Source organism: Mytilus galloprovincialis, chromosome 7 (assembly GCF_965363235.1).
Source record: "Mytilus galloprovincialis chromosome 7, xbMytGall1.hap1.1, whole genome shotgun sequence".
NCBI lineage: Eukaryota > Metazoa > Mollusca > Bivalvia > Mytilida > Mytilidae > Mytilus > Mytilus galloprovincialis.
The window spans coordinates 19,473,178-19,497,999 of record NC_134844.1 but is presented as its reverse complement, the minus strand read 5'-3'; the positions used below and the strand labels follow the sequence as shown (position 1 = coordinate 19,497,999).

At 32.1% G+C, this 24,822-nt stretch overlaps 1 protein-coding gene across 1 annotated transcript; it reads left to right on the top strand.

Moving 5' to 3' along the window:
- The first annotated feature begins 195 nt into the window (after positions 1-195).
- LOC143082476 (uncharacterized) lies at positions 196-23,347 on the top strand. Its single transcript, XM_076258159.1, has 7 exons — positions 196-310; positions 2,131-2,220; positions 2,932-3,222; positions 4,184-4,504; positions 10,843-10,974; positions 16,755-16,823; positions 20,467-23,347. The coding sequence occupies exons 1-7, from the start codon at positions 292-294 to the stop codon at positions 20,493-20,495; spliced, it is 951 nt and encodes a 316-aa protein (XP_076114274.1). The 5' UTR covers positions 196-291; the 3' UTR covers positions 20,496-23,347.
- Positions 23,348-24,822: the final 1,475 nt, after the last annotated feature.

Below are 24,822 nucleotides of genomic sequence, written 5' to 3'. Positions count from 1 at the left end.
TTGCTCGTAGTTGATCCAGTAACATAATGTCTTACCATAGAGTAGGTGTATTGTCTAAAATATATGGAACCCGGAGTCAAAAGTAGGTAATATGAAAATAGACATAATACAAAATATGTATTTCCAGAAAAGAAAAAAACAATTCTATTGAAGCTGATCTGCATGCATACAAATGATGCTCAAACGAAGAAAATCAAATGTCATTATGTGATGCTACATGTTCGTATTTTTTCGGGGACCAACAAGGACAAGAGTATTTTTAAACTTCTCGAATAAAAATGAAAAATAAAAATGAATGATTCCGGAAAGGGTAAGTGATATAGATTTTCTTTAAGTTTGAAATACCGATTACAATCAATCCAATTAACATAGTCTTTAATTATATTCGAAAGAGAAGGTGATCTGAGGCAACTTTATTGTCACTCATACATTCTGAATATTCTTTATTTAACACCATAGTAAGATCTTTGCATATTGTTTTTATAGGTAACATTGTTTTTTTCATGAATTAAAGCATATTTACTGTTGTACTATTTGGTTTATTTGTACCTTTGGTTTTACATCCTGTCAATATTTTTATCGTTACCAATGTTCAAAGCCATACTTTTTTCAAACTGCATTTGCATGATGTCAAACCACCAACACATACTACATCACATCCGGTTTTATTTTGAAATGGCAAATAAATATTCTACTTGAATTTTACAGTTTTAAGAATTAACCTTGCATTTTGATGCTGAAATCTATTTTTTTTTTAAACATATATGTTTTAAGGATGTACTTAGGTGAGGGTAGGTGAAAATTAATGAATTAAGAAGTTAAAATTGATACTATAAGCTGGTAGAGCATCCATTAAGGATAAAAATAAGCTAAAAATATTGATAGGTCATGGACCTTCTTTTCGAGGTATTTGAGATTTAAAATATGGCGGGAAAAGGCTGACTCGGACTTTTACCTTATATTTGCATTGGTACTATTAGTTCTCAAAGCAAAAGAAAGAAAATTAAGAATCTTCTAAAATTTTGGTAAATGACCTTTCATGAGCTTCTAAGTCTTATATGAAAAAATAAATGGGTGTTATGGGGCAAAATATTTTACATTGTATTGTATGAAAAAACACCAAGGAGTCCGAACATTTGACACAAATTCCAAAACCTCACCTAAGTACATCCTTAAGTCACCATTTTTTTTTGCGGTAATTTTAAATGGTGACCTATTTACTAATGCTTATTACATGTAACAAAAAGAAGCAATTTTACAAACTGTCTTTTTTATTCCAATGAGGTTCACTTTCTTTAATGCAATTAGCCTTTCGGAATTTTTGGTTTTTATATCCCCGTTTACCAAATAAAGTACGAAGTTAAAGAGCTTTGAGGACCACAAATTTTTAAAAGTTATCCAAATACAGCTAAGTTTATCTATTCTATACCGTTATCCGTTTGTCCGTTCGTCCGTGCGTTCGTCCGTCTGTCCTTCCGTTGTCAAATATGTCGGACTTTCAATTAAAAAGCTTAAACCATTTGGAGTAAAACTTTCAATTGGTGAATTGTTTATATTTATTGACGTAAGCTCCCTTTCGTTTTTTTTATAATTTCAAATTTTACGTTTCCAGGGTTTTATTCATAAAAAAATGGAGATTTTCCAAATACTCTAAAATGCTTTCAGCAGTTCTCATGAAACTTTGGTAAATTGTGTTCATCTATTGATATAAGCTACTTTTTTATTTTCAAAAATTTCAAATATGAAATTGAGAAGTAATTAAACTTTATTCTTTGAAAATGTGACAGGCGTATTAGGCGCTCATGGCGCAGCTGTGTATTAATTCTCATCAACTTAGTATTCGATTTGGCATTCCATCTATTATGATTCTAGTGCCACAGACGAGTTATATATGCAGACCGAATCACGCTTCCTTCTTGCCTTACTATGTAGTGATTGCATTGAAATTTTAACTCAATTGAATAGTAACTGTAGTTGAATAGTGTAAACTTTATTAAGAAAAGAAAACAAAGCTGATATGCCCACAATCAATATATTTAGGAATATTATAATTGTTATTATTTAGAGTTAGGGGCTATCGAAATCATAATTTTAAACGTTTTAGATTGACAATACATAAATATTTTTAAGCTCAAGATCTCAGTCTGACCATGTTGATTATATTAATACCAATGATTCTTCTTGAGCAATGTATTTCAACAAGGGCAGATACTTGTAAAAGTAAGTATTCCTGATTAATTGTAATGTTAAGTGTTTAAGAAAAGCGCAAGATTCTCAAAATTAGACTATTTCTAATTGAGTTACCCTCTTTAAATAAAATATTTATTATTATTATTATTATTATTATTATTATTATTATTATTATTATTATTATTATTATTATTATTATTATTATTATTATTATTATAAACTTTGAACGAAATAAATTGTGGAGCATACGTCTATGAGAGAAATTGGAGGCATATGTCTATAAAAATACAACAAAAAGAAGCATACCGAACGTCAAAAGACATCCGGATTTTGTTCAAATCTTCGGAATCTATTTTGAAAATGTAAATATTTTTTTTTCATAAAGTAGACACATATTTATAGTATCGGTATAGACTCTCTAGTATTCATTGGATGCCTTCTAGCAAATATCAATAGCAAGAATAACGTTAAAAGCACATTTTCTGTAGTATATACAGGTATATTGAAAAGTATTATATATCTTCTAAATATCTTTTTTTACTCAAATGAAAGTTTTTGGAAGAGCAGTGATAATACAAAGATTTACTGGCTAATAAACAAAACCCAATATCAATCTTTTGCAAAAAGTACAACTTCGAAAAAAATACAGTATTTAAGAAAATATGATTTGAATAGATCGAGCTCTTGCTTTAACTATTCAATGTATTTTCCTTCAATACAATACTTTTATAAATATTTCAGTTGATTGGAATATTTTGACTAAACCTATTGAGTTGGACATGGCTGTACAGTTGCAATGTGATATTAAAGATGAAAATCTCTGTCCTGGGACTCCAAGATGGGAAGGTGGACCTGAACACCAGATTATATCAATTGGTAACACTGTATTTGATAACAAAAAGTATGAAATATCCAGTTCTCCTGGTAAATACACACTAAAGATTCTAAGTATTACGAAGGAGCATCTAAACAGTCGATTCGTGTGTCATGTCAGATTTAGCAAACACGGTGAAATCTTAAAGGATAAAAGACGTAAGTTCGTAGCTATATATTTAAAAGACTACTGTTTATGCAAATCCTCTATGTGAACCCTAAATTTATATAGTTTAATATCGCACAAAAACATGTGTAGCCATCTAAAATACCAAATTAGATAGAAAAATAAGCAAAATTAGAATGAAGTGCGTGGCTTTTCCGTAGAATGATATCATCCGTGGGGGTCAGTAGCGAACCATATAACTTATAATGTGTGATTAAGTTGCATTTAATTGTGTCATGATTTCTTTTTATGTTAGTTACTGGCAACTAAACATATATATCATGCATGTAAAGAGTAGTCAGATTTCACCCCTAATGTCGCTTTACTAACGTGTTTAACCCCGCCGCATTTTTGCGCCTGTCCCAAGTCAGGAGCATCTGGCCTTTGTTAGTCTTGTATTTTTTTAATTTTAGTTTCTTGTGTACAATTCGGAAATTAGTATGGCGTTATCACTGAACTAGTATATATTTGTTTAGGGGCCAGCTGAAGGACGCCTCCGGGTGCGGGAATGTCTCGCTACATTGAAGACCTGTTAGTGACCTTCTGCTGTTGTTTTTTCTATGGTCGGGTTGTTGTCTCTTTGACACATTCCCCATTTCCATTCTCAATTTTATTTTATATTGTACCACTGTCCCTTATGAGGATGTGGAATACTTCATATTCTTAAATCTCTTCTGTAGATGTATACGTACACATGATGTTTTTTGTCTAAAATTTTATGATGCAAGTACACATTCTGGTCAAACTGGGATATTGTTGTACAAATTGCTACTAAAAAAATATTCTTAAACAATAACTTTTCATATGCTTTCGCATGTGAGAATTCTTTACGAAATTATGAACAAAAATGCCTTTAAGTTAACACTTGGTAAATATGGATTCGTAGGTGTATGAATATTTAACACATTCTTCATGTTACAAAGAAAACAAATTGTACAGAAGTGTCTCTTTCAGCTGTTTATAGTTTAAAGGTGGAGAAGCCGAAACTAATGGAAAACACAAGAATTTTCGCGAATATATCTGCAGTTCCTGTTAACAATACATATGGTCAATACTTCTGGTCTAGACATCCAGTTGATAAAAGTAACGAAGGTGAACCCCTATCAAATAAAGACAAGTTCCTAGAAAAAGATGAAGACGATGGGTTAAGTCTAACGATAAAAAATGTTTCTACAGGCGACGTCAATATGATATACAAACTGAATTATAGTGATATTGTATTCATGGCAAATGTCAGAATAGAAAACACATCAACAGAAACAGATAACAAGAAAGGTAAGTCCTTTTTGATAAATAAGCTGACCGTTAAACATTAATTATCATTACTAGAACGCACCCGTGATATCGCGGGTCTGTGACTGAATTAAAGAATATAACTATGCGTAAGCCTTATTTTAGTATTGGTACTGTCATCTGATAAAGTCATGCCGATTATAAGATGCATAGTTTTCTCTGCTTTCAACATCTTTCTGTTTGAACCCGTCGACCTGGAACTTATCAATTATTGGTACTATTATTTATTTGGAAAACAAAATGGCCTGGAAAGGAGTATTTTTTAATCAACAGCATTGTCCTTTATGAGTTATAAATAAAGTTGAAGTCTTTGATTCGCTGTTTGACGCCATTCCGGCTAACAAATTGAAAACTGTACATGCTGTACCTATACGCCTTATTTTAAGTCCAGATTTTTATTATTCGTATTGTCATCTTAGAAAGTCATACTGATTAAAATACTACAATCGGGAACAATGTGACAATGATTGAATTTAGTTGTGTCAACCCTGTGATTACAACCCGTGTATATAGCAAAATCTTAAATACAGCGTTTGGTGGTGCGCCTGTCAGATGCGGACCGTACAGATAAGTTAATAGGTAACAGGTGAATATACTATTGATATCGGTATCGGATTCGACCCGGAACTTCTTAATTATTGGCAATATTAATTATGTGGAAAACAAAAGGGTCTGGAGTGGTGTAATTTTTAATCAACAGCATTGTACTATATTAGTTATATAGAAAGTTGAATTCTTTGATTCATCGTTTTTACGTGATGACAGCTGACAAATTGGACCTCGTAATTTTAGTATTATAGATGCATGCGATATAAATATTACAATGTAAGAAAATTGAAAAGAAATAGAAAATCATCATAAGATATCCAAGATCACCCTCGAGCCAGCCTTTTAGCTGGTGAAAGCTGATATATCCTCTTTATCGATGGGCTTTTATAAGGGCAGTGGAAACAAGCGATGTCTGACTGGTTAGCAAATACTGAATAACCAGACCATCACTCCACTAGCACGGAAACCACTATTTTTCCATGTTAATTGCAAGACTACAACACTGGGTCTCTCCTACATTGTAAAATTGGTAATCATTTTGTTGAAGAGTAAAATCAGTCATTTCACAAACGACTGAACAGTCCTCGTAACGACTATGAATATAAGCCAAATCTTCCTCTCAGTCGACATTTGAGATCCACTTGCCACATTAAATCGTATCTCAATCGACTGACTATAACCACTAAAGGTCACACCACTGCTTGTCTCTAGTGAGGAGAGATCACTCGTGAAAGATTTTGGATTAAATAATAGGCACTAAATAGGTAGTTCTGATCGGAGAGTGCTGTTCATGTGAGTTATATAACTATAGCTACACAGTCTCTGTATTTAAATCAAACATGCATGTCAAGATAATGCATTGCTAGACGACTATTATAAAAGAGATGTTTCGCTAGCTCATAAATCATATTTAATCCACCATTTTTCTACATTAGGACAGGCCAAATACTTTGACCACGTCAGTAATATGATAATTGTCTTCCGCTAGTTTGGTGTGCCATTTGATAAGGAACTTTCAGTTTTGATTTATCCTTGGAGTTCATTTGTTTTTTGTACATGTATTATACATTATTTTTTGTAAAAAAACCTATTTCAAATTTCACAGTGCTATACAAACACGCTGCTTCTGTCTTTTTAATACGACCGCAAAATTTTTTGTGGTCGTATATAGGTATCATGTCGTCGTCTTAGTCGTCGGCGTCGTCATCGTCTTCGTCGTCGTCTTCGTCGTCACCATCGTCCTAAGAAAGATGGTTTCCGTATAATAACTTTAGTATAAGTAAATAGAAATCGATAAAATTTTAACACAATGTTTATAACAACAAAAGGAAGGTTGGGATTGATTTTAGGGGTCATGATCCCATACGCTAAAGAGTAAGGGGCCCAAAGGGGCCCAACACATACATTTATCTAGTTTCAGGACAATAAGTTGTGTATAAGTATTTCAATTACTCTGAAATTGTACCACAATGTTTATACCATTAAGTAGAAGGTTGGGATATATTTTAAGGGTTATAGGGGAAACAGTCTAGGAATTGAGAGACAAAAAGAGACAAAAAAACCAAGAATTTTTGAAGTTTCGGGACAATAACTGATGATTAACTGTATGGATCTCTCTGACATTGTATCACAAGGTTCCTTATAATGAAGGGAAGGCTTGGTGTCATTTTGGGGTTAATATCCCTGAACATTTAGGAATAAGGGGCCAAATAAAGGGCTAAAAAGAAGCATTTTTCTAGGTTACAGACAATAACTTGTGTTTAAGTATATGGATCTCTCTGAAATTATACTACAAGGTTTCTTACTACAAAAAAAGGCTGGAATAGAGTTTTGGGGTTCTTGCTACAAGGAGGTTTCAATAAGTGAGGGGCCAAAAAAGGGGCCCAAATAAGCATTTTTGTAGTTTTCAGTCAATAACTTGTGTTTAAGTGTATAAATCTGTCTGAAATTATACCACAAGTTTCCATACTATAATGGGACGGTCATAGGGGTAATGGATCAAAGCATTAAGCAATTAGGGACAAATAAGGGGGAACAAGGATTTTTCTGTCTAAAGGACAATTTAGACAATTTAAAAGCAGTGTAAGGGAAGTAATCAAAATTCAATTAAAATTGAAAGAATACTGTTACATATATGTTTGATTACTTGATTACCTCCCTTACACTGCATGAAAATTATGTTATTAAAGGAAGTGATAATTGTCTTGAGATGTGTAGCTGTACTTTTAGAAGTTACTGTTTATTAATATTAATTTTAACCATGAATGTAAGTTATTTTATATTTTAATACTTTATGATATATTTAAATGAGTGGTTATTTTGCTAACTTAATTAGAAATGTGAATTGAGATTATTTTTGGAATAAGGGATTGGGGAGGTGAAAAAAATGGGGAGGGGTGAGGGAAGGGGGTAAAATATTTCTCATTTCAGATTTCAGAAATTAATAAGAATTTTTCCTGATATATTTGTTTTTGAGGGGATTTGTATTCAACAGCATAGTGTATTGCTCAAAAGCAAAAAAGAAAATTATAAGTTCATTAGACCACATTCATTATGTGTCAGAAAACTTTTCTGTGTCAACTATTTAATCATAATCCAAATTCCGACTTGTGTCAAGCTTGAATGTTGTGTCCATACTTGCCCTAACTGTCCAGAGTTCGACCTCTGCGGTCGTATAAAGCTGCGCACTGCAGAGCATCTGGTTAAACATTCAAATGTCTACTTCAGTCGATTCGATTAGTGTTTATGAAAGATTTGAACTGATTTACTAATTAAAAATGCCCAAAGTTATGCTTAAATAGGAAAAATCTCTCAAAGGAGTAGGTCCGGTAAGAACTCTTTTTGGCCCCAAAATATAACAGTTTTACAAAATTGTTAAAATGTAAACTTTAAGTTATTTATTGGACAGTAGAATGCTTCTGCTACATAAATATGGGCTGTTTTTGACAATACAATGCACATATATCGGGTACTAGCACCATTAGGTCGTGCTAAATTACTGAAATCTTCACAATTCCATCATTTTAGTTAAAATTTAGACGGGTTTCGGGTTAAACGAAAGTGGCCGCATTCGTGTTCATCCTTAATATTGAAATGTAAGTTGTTTTTTATGATAAGACATAACATATATAAAGGTTAAGGATGAACACGGATGCGGCCACTTTCATTTTTGACAAAAAGACATCAGAAAAGTGACATTTTTCGGCATATTTGGTAGATTTTTGATATTTGAGCTTGAATCAGATCGAGTTTAATGACTAAATCAGTTAAAATCTTTCACATACACTAATTGATTCAAATGAAATAGACACTTAAGTGTTTAAAAAGTGGTAAAAATCTATCGTCAGATGAACCTGAAATTTGAGGCAAAAATCGGTCCTTACCGGACCTACTCCTTTGCCATAAAATGTCACTTTTTTAGATGGTTTTTGTCAAAAATGAAATTGGCCGCATCCGTGTTCACTCTCAACATTTATATATGTTATGTTCTATTGTCAAGTACAACTGACTTTTGAATACTAAGAATGAACGCAAATGCGGCCACTTCCATTTAAGACGGAAACTGTTAAAAACTGAACTCAAATGCTGAAATTGTGAAGATTTTAGTAATTTAGCATGAATTAATGATGCCAGTACCCATCATATGTTCATTTTATTGTAAAAAAAAAACACCAGCAAAACTTTACTAGTATGTAATAGAAATATTCTTCTTTCCAATAACTAGCCAAAAGTTTACATTTTAACATTTTTTTAGGGATAAATACTCAGCTCCTTTTTTAATTATTCAACCTACGTCAACCTTGAAAGGAGTAGGTCCGTTAAAGGCCGATTTGGCTCAAAGTTCAGGTTCATCTGATGAAAGATTTTAGTCACTTTTTAAACACAGAAGTGGTTACTTCAGTTGATTCAATTATTTAATGTGAAAGATATGAACTAATTTAGTCTTCAACTATGTTCTTGTTTGGCTTTATAAGGTACCTTAAATATTTTGATATGAGCGTCACTGATGAGTCTTATGAAGACGACACGCGCGTCTGGCGTACTAAATTATAATCCTGGTACATTGATAACTATAAGTCATTAAAGACGCTTAAATTGAAGCTTAGCTATGAAAAACCTTCCAAATATGCCATAAAATGTCACTTTTTAGATGGTTTTGTCAAAAGTAAAAGTGGCCGCATCCATGTTCATTCTCAACCTTTATATATGTTATGTATTATCATCAAATACAACTTACATTAAAGTATGAACACAAATGCATTTACGGAAACCAAAATGTAAACAATTCGAACATTTCTGTAATTTAGCACGACTTAATGATGTTAGTACCCGATATATGTGCATTGTCTGCTCTATGGTCGGGTTGTTGTCTTTTTGTCACATTCCCCATTTCCATTCTCAATTTTAATATATTGTCAAAATTAGCACATATGTATGTAACAGAAGTGTTCTACTTTCCAATAAAAAGCTTAAAGTTTACATTTTAACAATTTTGTAAAACTGCTATTTATATATTTTAGGCCTAAAAGGGGTCTTACTGGGCCTACTACTTTAAAAATTATAACAGTTTACATCGGACACTGTTATTCATTTTGGGTGTATATCTTCAAAGTTTCAGTTGAGATAAATATACTAGTGTCACCCATGGATGCATGTTTTGAAGTTCTTGAATGATACAATTGTTTTAGTTAACTCTGAATAAATTAATATGATTAATTTTACATCTTCATTATAATCATACTGATAAACGATGTCTGTTATCTACATACAATACGTAATGAAATCTTAATCGAACCATTATGTAAATACGCAAAGTTCTTGTTATCCTGAATTGACAGACCCGTGTATAATTGAAATCACGCTAGTTTAAAAAAGAAGAAGACATGACATGATTGCAAATGAGACAAGTTCCCTACAAGAGACCAAATAAGGTTACGACACGAGTATACAAAATACCGACTGAAACAAGGTATCGTATAAAATCAAACTACTACGAAAGGCAAATAGAGACCAGCAATAAGTGTGCGGGTTAAAGAGGGTCGAGGTGGGGCTTAAAGCATTTGTCTTACATCTATGAGGTATAACGGTTGTTTGAAACTAATCCATAGAAATTTAGATAAGGAAGATCCTATTGTAAATTTAAATCGAATATAAAAAAACAACTAATTTCGGACGTTTTGAAAACAAAACACGAATGCTATCTAAAAACCAAAATTTGTTCAAAATAAATTGAACATTTAAGTGAAAAATCGATATGTAAATGAGATAAAAATGAGAGTGTTACTATCATACAATATAGTGCATGTGCAAAATAAAGTTGTGAAGTCCGAATGATACCTTCACAAGTACAAGCAAAACCGAAATAGATATCTGAATGAGTGTAAAATATTAATGATAAGTGCAAAAAAAATTAAAAATAAATTGATGATATGAATGTGAAATCTGAACTATAATTGGTTGATATGGAAGTCATATAAAAAATATAAGTTTTAGATACAGAAGGAGATAACCGAATATATCTAAAACCCCAAGACATAATAAATAAAAAATATTCTACATTTAATTCTTGTACTTAAAGTGATTAAATATCGAATGTTCTATTAAAAAATATATATGAAATTAAATACATTGTTACCCTCACAGGTAGAATGATTTCACATTGTATAGTTTGTACTTTTCATATAACAACTATGATATTTATCTCCGAAAAGAAAGAAGAGTAAGTTCCATTTATTGACCAACCATTCTGATAGAAATAATTTTTGTTGCAGACTCAAAGACCCATGATGGAATAGGCAGCTTTCGTGGAGAGATTCCAATTATAGCAATAATTATAGTTTTGTTAACAGTTTTAATAGTATTCGCAGCAATTTGGAATACGGTTTACATACTAGTATATAAAAGTAAGTTGGAAATGTTAACAATATATACACTGTGTCTAAACCACACGAGCAAAAAATGTTTGGAATATTTGGTATCTAATATCTGGCACGGTGACGGAACATTAATAGAAAGAGAAAAGGTTGATTTCTGTTTATTTATTACTTTTTTCTATTGTTAGGTGTAATTTTTCTATAACCGTTCTATATTAACGGAGAACTAAGTTAATATGCATGTCAAAACGACGAATTGAGTGATTTTTGCGTCGAAGTTGTTTAATATCTCGATAAATTGATCACAGTGTACGGGAATGAAAAGACAGATATTGACACGGAGATTGCAAAACTTTGACCACATCAATACCTGTATTTTTGTAAATGGAATGAAAGAAATTTGTCATGTCAGAATGGAAGAGGCCGGTTTGGTCATTGCAGTTTACTACACAATCTCCCGGTTTTGTCTATGTATATCACCCGGTTTTATTTTGTTTTGAAACCACAAATTTATGAAAAGCAACGCTAACAGCCTAACATTGTCCATTGAAAGAAATTCAACATAGATATGACTATCTACACAAAAATATCACATACACTTAAAATTGTTCATGGAACCATAAAAAGCCAAGGTCGAATAAAACCTGCCAAACGAGCATGAACACATTACAATCATTAAAACCAAACAAAAAAAATAAATAAAAACTTAACATTAAAATTTTACCATTCAATTAATCAATAAAATAAGTGCAAGGTCACAAAATGGTCATGTGGACATATAATACCCAGAATCGCTATTTATTCCATTCCGGACAAGTTTTAAAATTACACAACTTTTTCGTCCAGTTGAAGCTATCTGGGAGCCTGTTTAAACAATTCACCATGCATGATAATTTTTAATGAGACCTATTTAAACTATCGTAAATACCTATAACAAAATATTTTTTACTTCAAATTTAATTTTGAAAAAGTGAATCATACTCTATCAAAGTTTCTTGATGATCGCTTTCTTAAATTTTTCCTCCCTCAGCTCACTACTGATGACCTCAATTTTTCGGCGGCATGACCCAAACAGGAAGTTGTATAAATGACTGTTTTTCCCGGATTGGACTAAGAAGCGATAAGGTGTATCAAATTTAGTTGACCTATCAGAGCTCCAGATAAGAATTCACAAATTGGGTTTTTTACCCACCATTTTCTTATATAATTGGGTGATAAAGTTTTTTGATTGCATTATCAATTCCAATTCACCCCTCATGTTAATATCAAATTGGGTTTTTCACCACCAAGCTCCTTAATAAATTGGGTTTTTTCATCAACACAATATTGAATATTTAGGCAATATCAACCCCAGATTTTTTTTCCATCTTAAATATGTTTCTTTCTTTGTTTAGCTGTTTTATTTGGTTTAGGGTTAGGGTTGTTTGCTAGCTGTTTTATTTGGTTTATTGACTGAGAAGCAATTGTAGTTTAAATTTGTGTTCCGTTTCAAACCTTCTGCCAGTTTTGTATTTTCTCATATAAACTGTAAAAAAACGGATATATATGTGTATTCATTAATTAACCGTAAAATGAAAAAATAGTATATAAACTCTAATTATACTTGAATGTTTTTGTTTTATTCCAATTTTCATAAATCTGGGTTTAGTTGTCTTTTATTCGTTTTTGAGGAAACCCTGCTTTTATTAGCAATGTTCTCGTTAAGTACGCACACACGCCTGTTTGTTCGATGGACGCTTCCTAAAAACACTGGCCGAGTCTTGTTATCATCATAACTTTCCCTAAGCTTTTCAAAAGAAGCAGAAAACATGCTTCTATTCAATATTTTTACCGGACATTCACTTTTGGTTTAATTCAATGTATGTTATGATAAATCCCGAGCAATGCGAAAAAATATGACTTCATGACACACGCTAATTGGATAAACGCCGAGAAGATCGAAATGTTTTAAAAACACGTGTACCTATTGAGCAACGGAAAACTCTAACAGGGACCCATTTCAGCTACTTGATGCAGGGATCTATTTTTAGAACGAAAGGAAATTTCCAATTATAAATATTATAAAAATAGTTTACGCGACGCGACGACTGTAAACAGATAAGGGTAAATAACGCAAATGGTAGTCAATAAAAGGGTTGAAAACTTATGATTTTGGAATATAATTGGGTTTTCCTTTGAATTAATTGGGTTATTGAACCCTGCAATGGGCAATTGCATTGGGTTTTTTATTATTTGTATTGCGTGATCACGCAAATACGCAGCTTATCTGGAGCTCTGACCTATAATTACTTATGGTATTAGAGATACGGACTCTTGTTACATATTTTTTTTTCTCTCGTTTGGATTGTGTTATATTTGTGATTTCGGACCCTTATGTAGCTGAATATGCGGTATGTTCTTTGCTTATTGTTGAAGGCCGTATGGTGACCTGTAGCTGTACATTTCTGTGCCATTTGGTCTGTTGTGGAGAGTTGTTTCATTGGAAATCATACCACATTTACTTTTTTTTAATATTGTAAACGAAATGTTAACCTTGATCATGGTTAACCATTACGGAACACACATTTGAGTTCCAGGAGGGAGTATGTTTTTTTTTCTAAAAAAAATATGCTGATCCTCTTTTGAAGAAAAAAATTGTTCTGGCCAAGCAGATTACAAAAAAAAAATATTGTAAATGTAGATTTATCCCCTAATTGACAGTGTTAAATATAAAACAAAAAAGATTGATAGAGTTGAAAAAAAGTAGATTTTTTTGCTAGCTAAAATAAAACCAATTAACCACGCCCTCCCTCATTGACGTTAAATGATTGCTCCCTTATCAGTGTGACATTCACAGCTACATTTATTCATTTTGATAATCCTTCTCACATACATCCAATTTCGCGGATGAAGCTGTTTTCTTAATTCATACAAAATTCTTAGTTGGTATACGATTTGGTTATATCACATTTTTTTTACGAATCCAGGCGGCGTTATAGGTCGCACGCCCCCATACCCACCTGTGATGGCTCTAAAAAATTTGTCTTCTTATGATGTCTTATAATACACACTTAGCCTTGAAAAGATATATTTAAATTGATCATAGGAAAGATTACATAACACATAATGACATAAAATAGAACAATATCATACTGACGGGATCTTTTAAAGTACAGTCACGTTATAAGAACCAAAGAAATACAAAAAGTCGCATATACAAAACACACCACCAAAAATGAAAGACAATACAAACACATTGACGAGATGTATAAGTACCGAGCCACGTCAAACGGATATCACATAAAACCATTCAACAGTAAAAATAATATTAATAGTAGAACTAAAAAAATGAAAGAACTATAAAACACGTTGTTAAGATGATAAACAACATCAGTACGCAGAATCTATACATCAAGACCATCTTGTATTATTTGTGAAGTTGATAACGGAATATTTATCAACAAGGTCTTGGTACCTTCCGATGAACTTTTTTTTAGAAAAAGGACAAGACGTTCTTTGACATACCCCTGGTTCATCAACTTTCTACTCAGACACTGATGACGTTTTACAAAGTCTGAGTAGGACCTGCAAGCTCTTGAATATCGAATAAGTTGGGAATATATATCCAATATGCAGGTGAAGTTGGTATATTGCTGCTAAGGTGGGGGAAATTTATAATTTCAAAATTAAAATCGTCTCGTTTGTCATAGATTCTGGTACTGAGATGACTGTGTAAGTCAAATTCGAGATATAAGTCTAAAAATGAGGCGGAGGAAGCCGTGTCTGTTGTTTTCTCAATCTCTAGTTCTAATTACAACAAAACACAGATCAAGTTTGAACTTTTGTGGCGTCACTTTAACCGTTCTAGAGTTATGTCTTTTTTATAAATAGAAAAAAAATAGAACGTTCGTTTGCGTTGGTTTACTTTAGATTGCCCAAACCAAATGGCATGAAGCTCAAGTTATACTCAATTCTTATTAGCAATAACGCTCAGATTAAGTACACAGTTTGGTAGCGTCACTTTTATCGCTTTTCAGTAACGTACCGTTACAACTTTATATAATATGCAAGCGGGGCATTATCTGGGTCTAATTGACACATTCTCCTTTCATGTTAAATAAAATGGTTACAGATCTAGATTACTAATTTGGGACAAGCAAATACAGAAAATGACTGGGATTAAAAGAGGGACGAAAGATACCAAAGGGACAGTCAAACTCATAAATCTAAAACAAACTGACAACGCCATGGCTAAAAATGAAAAAGACAAACAGAAAAACAATAGTACACACGACACAACATAGAAAACTAAAGAATAAACAACACGAACCCCACCAAAAACTAGGGGTGATCTCAGGTGCTCCGGAAGGGTAAGCAGATCCTGCTCCACATGTGACACCCGTCGTGTTGCTTATGTGATTACAAATCCGGTAAATAGTCTAATTCGGTAGGTCATATTAATGAAAGATTAAGATGATTATGATTAAGATGTGAAACAAGTGCTCAAAGCCCTTCCCCTAACGAGGGACAATTGTGTTAAGGCAAACCATAAGAACAAACATAAAAGAATTTGTTGATAAAGAAATTTGAAACGCTTTCAAAAATGATTACAACTATAACAGTTCATGATAGTGTGTTTGGTTAGTGTTGGTCAAGTTTAAGTTTCAGGCAGACTTAATATGGGGACGAAGTCCCCTATTACAGTAGAAAATTCAATAAAAAAAAAAAAAAAAAAAAAATCGGGAAAATTTCCCGAATTTTTCATTGTACTAATGAACTCAAAATCGTTCAAATTTTTTTTGTCGTGTTTTTTAATTTCCGGATCTGCGCAGAACACATAACTCTACTTCCTTCTTCCGGTCTTGTTGTCGTGAGACTTTGATTAGTCTAGTAAAATATAGGAACTCAAGGAACACAATACCAATATTTCATTTTTAATCATTCTTTGTCTTTGGTATGAATAAACGTTAGGCCTACCTGATGCATTGCGTTTCTTTGTTTACATTGAACATGACGTCATAACTTAAATAACGTCACAAGTAAAATCCCTAACAACAGAACCAAAATCGGAAACGTTACGGTATTTCCGTATCTTTTTTTTAACAAATATTTAAAATACAAAAAAAATGATTTAAACAAACTTCGTCCCCATTCACAGGTAATGCCTGCCTCATATTATCAATACCTTACAACTTTCAAAATCTACATTTAGTATATTTATAACTTTTCAACATATGTCCATAATGAATCAAAAACAAGTATATGTAAACAACTTCAACAATTCAAATATTTATGATTGATGTTGGTGTTAAACTCCACTTACAGGCCACTTTACTAAAATCTTGGTTGTCAGTTTTTATTGACAAACGAAGTATGTTTGTCTAAAGTGAAAAAAATTAAGCGACAGACGAATTTTCATGTGAATTCTTATAAATTTCGGGTATATATGCATCCCTCAAATTGAACATGCTGTGGTGAAGTGTATGGATTTATAGAAAATTTAATTTGAATCAATAATATTAAGAGAGTTTACATTTAAAACTAGTTAAGCTATAACTAAGTCTTAATGTTTTGTTGAAATACAAGAATGGCACATGGCAAGTTGGGTTGGTGTGGTCTGCTTTCATTTGATTTCCAGGTATACTTCCATGTATATTCATTCACACAAGATCTATCAGCTCTCTTATTAAGTTTTAGACATGATTGAACTTTCATTGCATACAAATATTAAATTATACGACAGTGTGTGAATTATAATCCTAGTACCTTTGTAACTAGAGTCAATGGCTATACAGAATATGAATAACTCATTTTTACTTTTCTTTTTTTAGGCATACGAAAGGAGGTAAAATACGTTTTGCGAGAACATGTTGAAAACTCATCTCAAAAACTTTTGAAAAGTAAGTTTGTTATTAGGTGTTTTACTAGTTATCATATTGTTTATTCAATCCGCACATTGTCTTTTCGTCATTTCCTTGTTGGTAATTGGGTTTCCTGTTTTTTTTTAAATTATTGAACTTATGATGTTTGATTGATTCCTTCTATGCCTTGTATACGTCTTAAGGGTTAGCCAAATCAAGTCTCTTGACGACATCTTTTGTAGCGACACATTAAAGGTTAATAACGAATTCTTCATTTTCGATAGCTGTTATTTCAATCGTGTTATACAGAATTCCGGAAGTGCCATAAAATGTAAATAAATAGATACTTGCCCTATCACGAGGGATGAAATCAATTGAAATCCTTTTTACCACTTCTGTCTTTCTTGTTGAAATCAAATTCTTTAAAATCAGATAATGTTATTCCAACAATATATATCTAAAATGAAAATACGAGAATTAATGTATACGAGTGCCAATGAGACAACTCTGCATCCAATATACAATATGTAAAAGTAATCTAATATATGTTAATTAAACTCATCATAGATACCAGGACTAAATTTTGTATATACGACAGACACATGTTTCGTCTACAAAAGATTCATCAGTGACGCTCGAATCCAAAAAAGTTAAAAAGGTCAAATAAGTTGGAGAGCATTGAGGACCAAAATTCCTAAAAGTTTTGCCAGATACAGCTACGGTAATCTATACCTGAGGTACAAAAGCCTCAGTATTATTAAAGTGCGGTATTCAACACGGATATTTTGGCTCACCGAACAACAAGTACATATAGCCCAAAAACGACTAGTGTTAAACTATTTAAACGGGAAAACCATGGGTCTAATCTATATAAAAAACACGAAACGAAAAACAATTATAAACCACATCAACAAACGACTGTACATCAATGTTTTACTTAGTACAGTAGCAAACAAATGCAGCGGGTTTAAGGTTACTTTATCTGAGTCAACATCACAACATAGAAAGATACACTATAAAATATCAACTGAGATGGCTAAACTCAATCAAAAGACATATTAATACAATTGAACATACATTTGGCCCAACTATTACTTGCAAATTTTAAAGTTACAATTTTGAATCTTAAATGTGTCAACACAAAACAAAGGCACGAGGTATTCAGAAAATAAAAACAAACTTGTCATTGAACGAGTTTACACTGGCAACTAAATCCATGACAAAATTTTCATATCTGTAAAATTTCTTGATTTTCCTTGTTTTTCTGTAAAAGCATTGATATAAAGCTAAGCACGTTTTTTAAAGCCTTAATTTTGTTACTAAATATGATGCACCTCTATTACTATTTTCCACTGTATAAATCTTAAAATAGAATGCCACCAAAGTAAACCTTGCGAGAGAGGTTACTTTTTAGCTCACCTGACCTAAAAGGCCATGTGAGCTTTTCTCATCACTTGGCGTCCGTCGTCGTCGTCGTCGTCGTCTGTCGTCGTTAACAATTTTTCAAACATCTTCTCCTCTGAAACTACTGAATGGATTTGAATGAAACTTAACATGATTGTTCCTTAGTATATCCTGCACAAAATGTGCGCTTCGATTTTTGATCCGTCACAAAACATGGCCGCCGTTACTTAAAATAGAACATAGGGGTCAAATGCAGTTTTTGGCTTATATCTCAAAAACGAAAGCATTTAGAGCAAATCTGACATGGGGTAAAAATGTTCATTAGGTCAAGATCTATCAGCCCTGAAATTTTCAGATGAATCAAACAAACCATTGTTGGGTTGCTGCCACTTAATTGGTAATTTTAAGGAAATTTTGCAGTTTTTGGTCATTATCTTGAATATTATTATAGATAAAGATAAACTGTAAACAGCAAAAAAGATCAGCAAAGTAAGATCTACAAATAAGTTAATATGACCAAAATTGTCAATTGACCCCTTAAGGGGTTATTGTCCTTTAATGACAATTTTTCACAATTTGTTCATCATATTTGCTAACTTTAAAAAATCTTCTCCTCTGAAACTACTGAATGGATTTGGTTAAAACTTAGCATGGTTGTTCCTTAGATTATCCTGCACAAAGTGTGTGCTTTGATTTTTTATCCGTCAAAAAACATGGCCGCCGTTACTTAAAATAGAACATAGGGGTCAAATGCAGTTTTTGGCTTATATCTCAAAAACGAAAGCATTAAGAGCAAATCTGACAGGAGTAAAAATGTTCATTAGGTCAATATCTATCAGCTCTGAAATTTTCAGATGAATCAAACATCCAATTGTTGGGTTGCTGCCACTTAATTGGTAATTTTAAGGAAATTTTGCAGTTTTTGGTCATTATCTTGAATATTATTATAGATAAAGATAAACTGTAAACAGCAAAAAAGATCAGCAAAGTAAGATCTACAAATAAGTTAATATGACCAAAATTGTCAATTGACCCCTTAAGGGGTTATTGTCCTTTAATGACAATTTTTCACAATTTGTTCATCATATTTGCTAACTTTAAAAAATCTTCTCCTCTGAAACTACTGAATGGATTTGGTTAAAACTTAGCATGGTTGTTCCTTAGATTATCCTGCACAAAGTGTGTGCTTTGATTTTTGATCCGTCAAAAAACATGGCCGCCGTTACTTAAAATAGAACATAGGGGTCAAATGCAGTTTTTGGCTTATATCTCAAAAACGAAAGCATTAAGAGCAAATCTGACATGGAGTAAAAATGTTCATTAGGTCAATATCTATCAGCCCTGTAATTTTCAGATGAATCAAACATCCAATTGTTGGGTTGCTGCCACTTAATTGGTAATTTCAAGGAAATTTTGCAGTTTTTGGTCATTATCTTGAATATTATTATAGATAAAGATAAACTGTAAACAGCAAATATGATCAGCAAAGTAAGATCTACAAATAAGTCAATTTGACCAAAATTGTCAATTGACCTCTTTAGGAGTTATTGCCCTTTAAAGACTTTTTTCACAATTTGTTCATCATGTTGACTTACTTTAAAAAATCTTCTCTTATGAAACTGCTGTATCAATTTCAGCCAAACTTAGGCTAAATGAGTTTCAGAGTTTCAGAGTATCTAGTATAAATTTTATATTTCATTTCCTTGTATGTCAAGAAACATAGCTCCTATGGCTAAAATGGAACATAGGAGAAAATGATTTTTTTTTGCTTTTGAAGAAAATAGGACGATTCAAAGAACATTTAAATAAATTGAAAAGTCAAAATAATCATTGATGAGAGATTAAACCAAAAAAATTCAGGTGAGCGATTCAGGCTCTTGAGAGCCTCTTGTTAATTGTACGGTCTACTGTCAAGTAGTAGTATGGTTTATAGAATAGAACATGAAATATGTCAAAGAGACAACAACTCGACAAAAGTTGAGAAAGGCACTGATGGTTCTTTTATGCAGAGAGAAAATACCGCATCCGGAGGCGGACTCCAGCTTGCCTGTAAAAATTGATTTATGCTAGTTATGCTTAATTGCGAATCATTGAAATTGTTATATTTCAATTCAAACAGCAAACGGCTTTTATTTCTTACTAATGTTAACTTTTAATTTTAGCATAAAGCATAACATTTCTTTTCAATAGTAGTGAGTTATTTTAAAACGATAAACGATAAGTTTTGTTAAGAACAAGGGAAGCAATTTTCCTCTAATATTCATATTTGATTTTATAGACGAAGACAGTCTTGAAGGTAACAAGTGAATGTCAAGCAACAGAGCCGGAAATTTCACATTTAAAACATATGTGAGACCAGTAGCTTGAAGATGAACGAAGTGCTTAAATACTTCAAGATTTAGAGATTCAAAATATCCCTTAATAAGATATATGAATTTCATCGTGTGGAAATTTGATTTAAAAAGGCATTCAATGTTTCTAGTCATCACATATATACTGTTATTTGTTTAAATTTGCGCCGTTGTTTCAAATATTAACTTGAGCAGTGCCAGTATCGTTTCAAGAATATTGAAACCATGTTTACGTGATTGTTTATGTGTCCTGTTCTGTCTTAAGACGTTCCTAAATGTATTTTATTATTTGATTCTCCCTTTTCTGTAAACGTACAATTTAAGAATGTACGGGGGAAGTAACAAAATTGACAAAATTGTACATTCCTCATTTTGTAGTTTATATCGTGCAATTTCCAAAATATAATAAAAGGTCAGTATACCCAGCATATGTTCAAATGACTATTTATGCAAAATTGACATATTATTTAAGAATATTTTGTGGTAAAAATAAAACACAAATGTCATAATTTTAAGAAAAATCTCAAACATAAAGTGCATTCCTTCAGTCCGCTTATTCAATCTAAAGTCTTGTGATCGAAAATGATGATATAATACATGACTACTTTGAAGAATATCACAATGTATGAAATGTGGCGATACCACAATTTTTTTAAAAATTTCCGTGATAAATTTACAATAATAAGAGATATATTTGAAATTATTCTTTCTGTAAAATACCTACAGAACCTATTTATTTATATATCTAGGAGTTGCCAGTTTATTTTTCTTTAAGTTTCCTTATGTTCTAAAAATTAAATTTCTGAGTGTCCAAAAAGAACATTCCAAATCCGACCATTATATTGTATCTGCCTCTAGTGTACAAAAATCAGCTGCTGGACTCGTTAATAACCCTGCAGCTAAACTTTTATTGTCCTATGGTATATCCCAGCTCTGTTAGCTGTCTAGTTTTCTGCAATTTTTTGCGCATTGTAATGTTTCAATTCCTTCAAAACAGTTGACTTTAACGATTTTTTCTTATTAATTTTTTTTGTCAATTTTTAAAAACGTCTGTTAGGGTAAGTCAATTTATTATTTGTTTTTATTTTGTTTCTTTTGTTTTGCTTAGTACCGATCTGTTTGGTCTAGACTAATCTCATTTCATTTCCACAGTTTGTTCTATTTTCGTACTGTTACACCGCTGTTCCAGTTAAGGGGGAGGGCTTACGTGTTGATACACATGTTTAACCCCGCCACATCTTATATGTGCCTGTCCCAAGCCAGGAACCTTAATCAAGTGGATGTCGTTTTGTCGTTAACCTTAATGTTTCGTGTTTATTGTTTTTAGAATAAATCAGGCTGTTGGTGTTCTCTTTTGAATAGATTCATATTTTGTTATCCTGGCGTCTTTTATAGGTTGCTGTATTACGTTTTATTCTTTATTAAAGGCTGCATGTCTAAATCCTTGTCTGTTGGTCTTTGATGATACATGTAGTTGTCTCATCAGCAACTAATTTTCTTAACAATAAGTCTATTTATACTGTTTGTTTTCATACATGATACTCAAAACCTTTTGGCATAACACGTTTTTGATTGAGGTAAATTAATCCAGATTCTGCATCTGTATTTAAGAAGAACACCTCGATGTTTATTAACGATGGTTATACGATACACAACCCATGTTCGTCATTGTGAAATACAACACATGAATAAAAGATACTAAAACTGTTGCTTTAAATTAGAGAAACTAAAGTTGTCGATATGCATTCAAGTTTACCGATATTTTCTCCTTACAAACGGCTCCGGAGATATGAGTTACATTTTCTATAACATATTAACAGTATAGGCTTAGGTTTCACGAAACGTGCTAGGAGTGTTATATTATAATTGTTTTATTGGGCAATATCATTAAATCAGCAGCTGTGGCTTCTTTAGCTAACTTATCTATTTTTCCGAACCCACTTTTACCTAGTGCTACCCAAATTATATGCCGTCTTTTTTCCTCTATAGTTCAACCTTTTCGTATCTTTAAAGTGCATTTCTTCTTATTTTGTGGATGTTTAACCGCACGTTAAACTGGTTTAATCCCGACAAGTTTGTGCATTGCCTGTACTTTGTCAATTATGTGATGTGTATTGCTATTTTTTTTGCTTGTTCGTCATTTTTTGCTGTTGGAGTTCAATGTAGAAAGTATTACAAGCTTGAATACAGAATTGAACGTTCAAATTAAGTCCTTCTTTGAAATTAATGTGAAAGATGTTTATCATTTTGTTTGTTTTATAAGTTTTTTTTCAGGTCACGTGTTGTCATATGCCATCTTAACACAAACTTGAAGAACATTAATATAATGCCCTATACACTTTTGATTTTGTATTTTTTTAAAGCACAATACAAACTACATTTTGGGAATGTATAAATATATGATTTGTTTCATTTCTGTATTTAATATATTACCAACATTTTTATTCCTTAGTTCTGATTTATTACATTGAGATATATTTTTATACGACCGCAAAAATTTTAATTTTTCGTCGTATATTGCTATCACGTTGGCGTCGTCGTCTGCGTCGTCGTCGTCGTCGTCTTGCGTCGTCGTCCGAATACTTTTAGTTTTCGCACTCTAACTTTAGTAAAATTGAACAGAAATCAATGAAATTTTGACACAAGGTTTATGACCACAAAAGGAAGGTTGGGATTGATTTTGGGAGTTTTGGTCCCAACATTTTAGGAACTAGGGGCCAAAAAGGGCCCAAATAAGCATTTTCTTGGTTTTCGCACTATAACTTAAGTTTAAGTGAATAGAAATCTATGAAATTTTGACACAAGGTTTATGACCAAAAAAGGAAGGTTGGGATTGATTTTGGGAGTTTTGGTTTAAACATTTTAGGAATTAGGGGCCAAAAAAGGGCCCAAATAAACATTATTCTTGGTTTTCGCACAATTACTTTAGTATAAGTAAATAGAAATCAGTGAAATTTAAACATTAGGTTTATGACCACAAAAGGAAGGTTGGGATTGATTTTGGGAGTTGAAGTCCTAACAGTTTAGGAGTTAGGGGCCAAAAAGGGGCCAAAATAAGCATTATTCTTGGTTTTCGCACCATAACTTAAGTATAAGTAAATAGAAATATATGAAATTTAAACACAAGGTTTATGACCATAAAAGGAAGGTTGGGTTTGATTTTGGGAGTTTTGGTCCCAACAGTTTAGGAATAAGGGGCCAAAAGGGTCCAAAATTGAACTTTGTTTGATTTCATCAAAAATTGAATAATTGGGGTTCTTTGATATGCTAAATCTAATTGTGTAAGTAGATTCTTAATTTTTGGTTCCGTTTTCAAATTGGTCTACATGAAGGTCCAAAGGGTCCAAAATTAAACTTAGTTTGATTTTAACAAAAATTGAATCCTTGGGGTTCTTTAATATGTTAAATCTAAAAATGTACTTAGATTTTTGATTATGGGCCCAGTTTTCAAGTTGGTCCAAATCGGGGTCCAAAATTAAACTTTGTTTGATTTCATCAAAAATTGAATAATTGGGGTTCTTTGATATGCCAAATCTAACTGTGTATGTAGATTCTTAATTTTGGGTCCTGTTTTCAAATTGGTCTACATTAAAGTCCAAAGGGTCCAAAATTAAACTAAATTTGATTTTAACAAAAATTGAATTCTTGGGCTTTTTTGATATGCTGAATCTAAAAGAGGGACGAAAGATACCAAAGATACATGTACTTAGATTTTTGTTTATGGGCCCAGTTTTCAAGTTGGTTCAAATCAGGATCCAAAATTATTATATTAAGTATTGTGCAATAGCAAGAAATTTTCAATTGAACAGTATTCAGCAATAGCAAGAAATCTTCAATTGCACAGTATTGTGCAATAGCAAGAAATTTTAATTGCTCAGTATTGCGCAAGAGCAAGAAATCTTCAATTGCACAGTATTGTGCAATAGCAAATATTTAGTAATTGCACAGTATTGTGCAATAGCCAGAAATATCTAATTGCACAATATTGTGCAATAGCAAGAAATTTTCAAGTGATTGGAGTTATCTTTCTTTGTCCAGAATAGTAGTTGAGTCAACTTAAATCATTGTTTTATACAATATACAATGTATATTCACTTTTAGTACCAACTGATAAATTAAAACAATCTTTACCATTCAGTGATAACAAGCACCTTTTGTTACATTTTAATATTTTATGATGTATTTAAATGAGTAGTTATTGTTGCAAACTCCATTAGAAATTTGAATTGAGATCAGTTTTGGAAAAAGGGAAAGGGGGATGTGAAAAAAAAAATGGGGGGGGG